At 38.2% G+C, this 9,255-nt stretch overlaps 1 protein-coding gene across 1 annotated transcript; it reads left to right on the top strand.

Annotated features, from left to right (window-relative positions):
• The first annotated feature begins 6,046 nt into the window (after positions 1-6,046).
• On the top strand, positions 6,047-8,855 carry LOC110536614 (motor neuron and pancreas homeobox protein 1-like). Its single transcript, XM_021622362.3, has 3 exons — positions 6,047-6,658; positions 7,539-7,699; positions 7,938-8,855. The coding sequence occupies exons 1-3, from the start codon at positions 6,181-6,183 to the stop codon at positions 8,223-8,225; spliced, it is 927 nt and encodes a 308-aa protein (XP_021478037.2). The 5' UTR covers positions 6,047-6,180; the 3' UTR covers positions 8,226-8,855.
• Positions 8,856-9,255: the final 400 nt, after the last annotated feature.

The following is a 9,255-nucleotide window of genomic DNA, read 5'->3' on the forward strand; positions in this document are numbered from 1 at the left end:
CTAGGCTACCTGCCGCCTTATGGTCACCGGTCAAATTCAACTGGTGTTGCGTGTTCCTAAATTCATCAGTTATAATCAGTTATTCTGTGCTCTGGGACACTCAGACGAGAATGCTCAGAAATCGGAGTTGATAGCCAGAGTGAATTCACGAACGCACCGTATGTTGAACCAATCTGGAATAGACGTTGAATTGACGTCTGTCACCAGTGGGCTAGCTGTTGAGAGTTGGCACAGTAATGGACAAATGATAAGGGGACTCACCATGACCTTAACTTTTGTGCATGTACATATTTGCTTGTTTTTGTCTCAGGACCAAGTCAATAAATCAAGATGGGGACTATACACATTTCAAAATATCGTAAACCTCTGGCTTGGACTGTATCTTGTTGTAGCTACATCTAATCTAATCAATTTAAGACCACAGGTTAGAAGTGTCTTTAGAAATTAAATCAGCATAATTTACTGTCTGTGGGATGTTACCTCACTACATTTCCCCTAATGGATCAAAATATATGTTAGGGGGTGCATTTTTAGCAAGAAGTGCATTTTAGTATATTTTTCATTCACTTGATGTAAATGTATAAACAGTGATAGCCCTAGTGTTAATCATAGTTGAATTAAGGGAGATGAAACTTAACAACTGACTCATCAATTGCGTCATCATCAATGTCTATTGCTTTTGAGAAGAAGGCAGTCAACATCAATTTAACGCAAGTGCCCAATCGAAGATGTATCTTGCTTACATCTCAACCACCTTTATTCTTTGTTCTATTTAAATACGGTCCTGTTTTGTCACATCCATTCGTTGTGCTTTTCTGTGCTTGTGTGTAAAAATCAATTTCATAAATGAAATAACATATCATAGGACATTTATCATTTGCGGCACTCGCTTAGAAAAAAATAAAAACACATGTCGGCCTAGCAACTTAAAATAACCATGTTCTGAGATAAAATTTTATGAATTGTACTAAATAATGAACAGGTTACTTAACACGTTGACAGGTGCACAATTAATCATGTCCAGTGTCAATTGGAAACACAGACGTTAGAAGAGTACATAGACAACATTTCAGATCGTCAGTCACTGTGTCTCACGTGATGTGGGAACGGCCTATCTGACTGTCATCTCGTTTCGTGGAAATTTTACCACACAAAAGCAAACTGAGTTGACCATCACTCCATGGAATTTACATTTTTCGTTGGGTTCGTAAAATAAATGGTTTCACCGTCAAACGTGAATTACAGAAAAGTACATTTAAGGTATAATTCCATCAGGTGAGCTATAGGTTGATGATGATATAGTAGATGGTGGTGCTGATGATATAGGCCTACTACTTGTTGGTTATGACTATGTGATAGGCCTAAACAACAATAACACCAATAATAATAGCTAATAATAAGACAAGTTTAACAATAAATACGTATTAATATCAATAATTACATTTACCAAATAAAATTACTAATTACTACAACTTTTACGTTTTGAATCATTTTCGTTCATTGAAAAAATCTGCCTAATATAGCACAAGTTGCATTCTATTGAGTGGTTCATGCTGAAGGACATTGGGAGAAATTATCAATATGGCTCTGCAGCCAAACAAAATTGATGGCACGTGCCCAACAAATTAGCCTGCAATATTGAATTTAGGACATTTAGACATATTGCGTCTTTTGCAGGGAAATTAGTTCTCTACTCTGATCCAGCAGTCTACAAAAATCATATGCAATTAAGTCTTGCAGGAATGTGATCTCCTCACTAATGATGTCTAGTTAATGGAGTCTATCGTCCAAGGGCTTTTAAGGAGAGAAATACTCTCCAAGGGATGGCTTCCTGAACATTTTAAATTGATAAAATGATGAGTCACAAATGTGTTTCAAAGCAGTCCCAGCTGCATTTCAAGGCATTGGTCATTTGTGCCGATTTAATGGAATGTATTTATTGCAATAAAAGAGACAGTGCACGTCCCTTTAAATTGCCTTTTTATAATGAACACATTTACCGAGGGTAATGAATATATAAACTATCTCGATTTGTCACTTTGATTTGTATTTTAGTTAATTGTGAAAGTAATTACGGCGCAAATTAACAGCTTTCAGGAAAGACTGGGGTTTTAGGGTCTGCTTCCATCTTAGGGTCCCATATACATTTTCCCTCCTGTTGACGTGATGAAAAGGGGCAATACATCTCCGTGATTGGTGTTGGCCAATACTAAATGGCTACATATTTCACCGGTGCTTTAATAGAAATATTCATGTGGCCCCTTAATGAAATTAAACCAGGGGAGGCGACAAAGCACAGATCAAACGGTGTGGCGCTGTTAAGATATTAAGGAAATGATCAAATCGTAGATTCAGATGCTGTTCATAAATTCTAAGAAATTGCAAAAATTGAATTTCAAAACATTTAATGGATCTCAAAGGTCATCATAAAAAAGACAAATTAGTCCATGTTCGAAATGCAAAAGGTGAACATCATCTGAGACCTGAGCGAGATAAAAAGTAATATCAATATTACCCCATTGACATTATTTGATTGTCTTTTAGGCTTGGGTTTAGGCATTCTGATTTTGTGGCGCACGTGGACTCCTATTGCAGGATGCCACATCAATCTCAGATTTGGCTATTATTCCGTAATCGGTCATGATATCGTCAAGGTTTCCAATTAAACGGTCATCGTTTACTTGGAACTACCCGGTGACTTGTTGATTTCCCCTGAGCAAATAAAGTCTGCAAAGACTGCGCCGGTCCCAATAGCGGTTAGCTGATGAATTGACAAAAACTAATCAGCTTGATTGGGAGACAGGTTAAGGGCAACAGCAATAATTCTAATTTCGACCTCTTCCTCCATTAACTTTAAGTGGCTTATTAGACCATAAGACAACCACCCCCAGAGCTATAGATATCTAGGCCTACATGGAACCTATGACACCTAACAATGATTATATGCTTAATATTTTACGCGCTCATTTGATCCATATAGGACTAAGGATGCAATTTTCGTCTAATTTGATAACACTGTCAAAATATGCCTTTGAATGTTGAATATCTATGTACAGGTGAATGCAGAGGCGTACATGAAGAGATCCAGGGGGCAGCGCGTGAGTTCAAAAGAGATATTCAAATTATGGTATTACCCTCATTTATAATTATTCATAAATGAATACACTTTGAAAAGTCTAGTATGTAATTTGAGTAATTAAAGGAGTTCCAAAATACTATGGTAAATGTATTGCATGTAGTTAAAATATCCATTATTGGTTGCATTTTCCTTTCACCCCAAACACAAAGAAGTCCATTCACATAAGACCTTTTTTTTGCAGGGTCCCAGGAGGCTATATGCCCTACATATAAAGATGTTTCATTTAACATTTATATTGTGCAGGGCAGACCAAACTGTATTCAGTCTACTCTCGGATTTGGGTAGTGGCATAAGGCAGGCTCTTAGCTAAATTTCCCAGTTGGGCTCAGGTCTCTGGGTCATGCATAGACCGTTTTTCATTTGTGACATCACATTTTTGGGGGGCAGGAATATAATATCCTGCATGGTGTGGTGATTTATTTGTTTGGATCCCCATTAGATTTTGCAAAAGCATCAGCTACTTTTCCTGGGGTCCACAAAATAACACAAAACATGACAAGTAACAAAATGCTGTTACACTGCTTGCCACGGTCGTCGAAAGAAGTGGACCAAAGTGCAACGTGGTGAGCGTACATTTTCCTTTTACTTAAAATGTCGCCAACAAACGAAGCAACAACCGTGACGCTCACAGGGCTATAGTGCCACTAACAAAAGTCAACTACCCACACTGAAGGAGGGAATAGGGGCTACCTAAGTATGATTCCCAATCAGAGACAACGATAGACATCTGTCCCTGATTGAGAACCATACCCGGCCAAAACATAGAAATAAAGAAACATAGAAAACAAAACATAGAATGCCACCCAAATCACACCCTGACCAAACCAAAATAGAGACATAAAAAGTCTCTCTCAGGTCAGGGTGTGACAGCTAGACAAGAACAGTCTCAAAATGTAAAATACAACGATGTACAAACAATACAACAACAAAAAAGTATGTGTGTTAGAGGGTGTCTGTGTGTGTGTGTGTGTGTGTGTGTGTGTGTGTGTGTTTGTGTGTGTGTCCTTTCACAGTCCCCGCTTTAACATTATACAAAGTTTAATCTGTTTTTTAAAGGCAATTTTGCTGTTTGCTTGAGTAATTGGTGATGGGAGTTCCATGCGATCATGGCTCTGTATAATAATACTGTGTGTTGCCGTGAATTCATTTTGGACTTGGGGACTGTGAAGAGACCTCTGCTGGCATGTCTTGTGGGGTATGTACAGGTGTATGAGCTGCATGTAATTTGATTATAATAATATACGCCATTTAGCAGACGTTTTTCTGCAGGCACTGGCATTTTCATCACAGTAATATTTCCTGTGAAAACTGCAGAGAAGTAGTTCATATCTCGTCAATCCTTATCAACCCTCAGCCATGCAGGTTGTCAACGTTATTTCTGTATGTGCAGATAATGGCAAGGCTTCCTGCTCTCTTTTGAGCCAGCTGCAGCTTTGCTAGGTCTTTCTTGGCTGCACTTGACCATATCAACAGACAGTAATCAAGATGGAACAAGACCAGAGCCTTAACAACTAACTAGTACAGTTGATTTTTGTGTCAAAAACAAACATATTTTTATAACAAACATAACCCTCCCTATCTTCACACCAACTTTGTCAATATGACGTGACCATGATAATTGACCATCCGATGTTACTCCTAGGAGTTTAGCTTCCTCAACTTGTTCAATGGTCACACCCTTTATTCACAACTCGGGTAACTGTTGATCGTGGAAAAGCCCAGCAGCGTTGCAGTTCCTGACACACTCAAACACCTACTACCATTCCCCATTCAAAGGCACTTAAATATTTTGCCTTGCCCATCCTTTGAATGGCACACACACAATCCGTCTCAAGGCTTAGAAATCCTTCTTTAACCTGTAGTCTCCCCTTCATCTACACTGATCAAAGTGGATTTAACAGGTGAAATTAATAAGGGAACGTAGCTTTCATCTGGATTAACCTGGTCAGTCTGTCATGGAAAGAGCAGGTGTTACTAATGTTTTGTACACTCAGTGTATATGTTGTACAATTACGAGCCTTCCGTTAGCTATCAATATGGTGAATGCCATATTCTCTTCACAACGGCCTACCCAAAAATAATTTGAATAATTTTCCTTAGGAAAGTATAGGTTATAGTTTTTTTTTTAAAGTAACTGTCCAGTGTTTTGAAATTTATATGAAATATGATCTTTAATTAATTACAATATGAGTCAAATAGTTTTCCTTCCAAAAAATGGTACCTATGTATGTCAAAAGCAGTTTTTCTGTGTCGGAATGTTGTGGGCATACCCCATCAACAGAATGGTGTTGGCTTATACTGATCATTAAAAATAGCCTATTGAGTGGCCAGCTCATGGACCACTGATTGGCCAGCTCATCCTCTTCAGGAGGATGACATCATCCTCTATGAGGAAATAGCAAGCATTTTTCAAATCTCTGTTTGATATACAAGTTTGCTTTGGCTACAAATGCGAGTATAGGATGAGTCAACAACATTATTTGGGTAGACTATAATTTAGATAGTATTAACTTTTAAACGTGAGATTTTCACTGGACAGTTACTCTAAGATGGAGGAGCAAATTTCCACCGTTGCAATCACCCGGCATTATAGGTTGAAGTCTTCACAACTTGGAATTTAATTAAACTATGTGACTATAAATAGGTCAATAAGCTCTCAATACATTTTCAAGTCTATCCATCTTTGGCTAAATGTATATCATATTATTGTTCAATGCAAATATATCCAACCCATTCATTAAAATGTTTTCTTAAAAAAAAGTGCCCCATCGACCCAAAGTGGGACGGGTCATTTCTTAGAGAGGTATGCAATGTGCCAACTAAACGCATTGTAAACATGGCTTGGATTGACCAATGGGATAACCCCATGCCAAACGGGTGGAACCAATCCCATATCGAATAAGAATTAAGTGTCACGTTGGTTTCACTGCTCACACTTTAACCGAGATCATAACTTTGTAAGAGGTGGAACGACGACGACACTTCAATATCGTTTTGATACAACTGTTCAACGTCTGCAAACGACGGGGACACTGGTTTAAATGGAGAAATCCAAAAATTTCCGCATCGATGCGCTTCTGGCTGTTGACCCGCCGAAGGTGCAGACATCTCCGCTTGCGCTTGTGACTTCTCTATCATCCTCTTCCATTTCATCGTCCGGAAGTGTACCAAACTCAGAATTGAATGCCGACTCTTTACGGAATGAGACGCCGTCTCCACCTAGGATTTCCCCTTCTGGTTTGATTCCTAAACCAGGCTTCTTGAACAGTCCCCACAGTATGCTTGGATTACATCCACAGAGCAGCGCAGGGATCCCTCCCCAGGCTCTGTACGGTCCCCCCATGTATACCTACTCCCTCGGGCAGCACCCTGCCTTGTCCTACTCATATCCGCATGGGTCCCATCACCACCATCCATGCAGCGACTCCCTCAAACTCTCGGCCGGGACGTTTCAACTCGACCACTGGCTGCGAGTCTCCACAGCGGGAATGATGCTACCCAAAATGCCCGATTTTAATTGTGAGTATTGTGAGTATAACTGCTGCCATTTCATTTTAATAGTTTATCGTCTATGCTTTTAATTATACAATTATTTTTGCACTGCTAATAAAAAACTGCTGACTTTATATTTGCTGTATACGCACTTGGCGAGCAAGTTGATGGATTTTACATTATTCATCCATTGGTGCCTGTATTGCCTCAAGACTTGGTGAAGGTGCGAGGAGAGGGGGTGAAACTAAAATGGAAATATAATGGACAGTGGGAAAGTGACAGTGTGAAACTCGCAGCCGACACACTATTTGCTAACCAGATACTGCGCTTTTTTGTTCCTGTTCGTTTTAACAGATGTGTTTTAAAATGAGGTGGCAAATAGCTTAGCTCTCTCTGAATGTATACTCAGACAATGTTAGATGTTATACTAACAATATTATGGCAATTTCGACCTGAACCCGTTTCTTAAGAAGGCTGCATAGTGTGCAAATAAACAACACATTTATATCCCAAAAGATATATGTTTTCTATATGTTCCATTTAAATCAGTTTAATATCAACTTTTATCAATTTTTAATATTCAACAACTGATTAACCATTTTAACCTGAAATGATTATCCTTTCATTTTCAATCTGCTTATTACAAAAGTACATATTGTTATAGGCTATATCATGTAGGCCATATATCGTATAGGGAAATTGTTATCTCAATATTATTCATTTTGTTTGCAAAAATAATTGGATTTTTTAGGCATATAACGGTTTAATTGTAGCCTCAGTCTACTGTCTATCGAATAATGTATTCAAACGCCGTGCATATGCCTAATGTAAAAGCACGCACGCACGTTGATATCATTTTTTTCTTGACCTCATGAGTATAGAAATGAACTTACATTTTGTTTTCCAGCTCAGGCCCAGTCAAACTTGCTTGGAAAGTGCAGAAGACCAAGGACTGCATTCACAAGTCAGCAGCTACTGGAGCTCGAGCATCAATTCAAACTGAATAAGTATCTGTCGCGACCGAAGCGCTTTGAGGTGGCTACATCCTTGATGCTGACTGAAACGCAGGTATATAAGAGCTTCAAATACATGTTTGTTTGAGAGCCATTGGGAAACATACCACTATGTTGCTATTCAATCCGTTTTTACATGGAAACACTGTTCTTTAGTTGTGTGTTCTATGATCTGGCCAGGTGCTGCCCATTAAGAACGGCTCGTATCTAAAAACGGCCTATTAACTCGAACTATTATTGTTCGACCATATAAAACACATTGTCTCAATTATATTTGTTATTTTCATTTTTAGGTGAAAATTTGGTTTCAGAACAGGCGAATGAAATGGAAACGGAGCAAGAAGGCCAAAGAGCAAGCCGCACAGGAGGCTGAAACTAAGAAAAGCAACAAAAACGGACAGGAGAAATCGGACGGACAGGATCAAACGGATTATCAAAAGACTAGTTCTGCCAAAAGTAACAGAATAAGAGACTTCAGGGACAGTGACGATGATGAAGGTGACAACTTCCTGTACAACTCCTCGGATTGCTCATCGGACGACGATAGAAACCACACCAGTGATATAAGCCCACAGCCTTGATATGGGTAAGGATACATGTATTTTTGAAAAGCTATAGTCCTACACTCCTTAAATGTGAATTACATTTTCCACCTAACTGCAGCTGCATGTACAGTAATAACAACCTTCAATCACCTACCCGGAAATTACGAAAGTAATTAGAATAATTTGGAAAATACTAAATGATCAATGCCTGACTGAGATTCAGTGTGCAGAATGGCCCTATAAGGTCAGATTGACGTTTTAGAATGCAGTATTGAGGTACAGTCTGCTATTTGTAATATTGCATGGTTTTATGTGACAATGTCATATTTTCATCCAGTTGGTTTAGGACCCTGATGTCCAGTACAATCACATAGATACTCCACTATAGGTGTTATTGTCATACTATTTTGATAGGGCGACCAATTGTAAATTCAGACATGATATTCATCTTTGCATTTTATTTTGTTTAATGTTTTTGAATTTGTGTGGCTATAGCCTATAACACTAATGTAATTGTGTCATATACTGTTAACGTGCAGAAAAATGTCCTTTGTTTATTTTTGTATACTGTATTTATAAAATGGCTATACCGATGCATGCTAAATTATTGTAAACCGTCTCCCATGATAGCCTACAGACGACATTAAATACATTTGTTGTATAAAACATTGTGTTTTTTAATGCTGACCAATGTGAATTTATCAAACACACTTAGCCAATTATGGTCCCATGTTGGAGCCAATTTGGTCTCCGTTTAGAGGTCATAAGCATACACATAGGTCTGTATAATTGAACTTATGATCTTAGTATAATTTTGATTGATATATTGATTTAGTCAGCAAGTGCATAGCATTTTACATTTTCTTGAGGGCTATTATGCGAAGTAGGAAAATATTTTAAGTCATAAATACATTATGACATAATGTCTATATTTAGCCGTTCGAATGACAATCCTTTGAAAATAGTGCTTTTGTTGTCTATCCACATTAACATTCGGTTTCAAAGATTTTTTTAATATGAGCCAATTGCTGGTTTAGTGTGAAATGGTTCCACAGTCTTACCCCAG

Source organism: Oncorhynchus mykiss, chromosome 11, assembly GCF_057628025.1.
Source record: "Oncorhynchus mykiss isolate SJ-2025 chromosome 11, ASM5762802v1, whole genome shotgun sequence".
Classification (NCBI taxonomy): domain Eukaryota; kingdom Metazoa; phylum Chordata; class Actinopteri; order Salmoniformes; family Salmonidae; genus Oncorhynchus; species Oncorhynchus mykiss.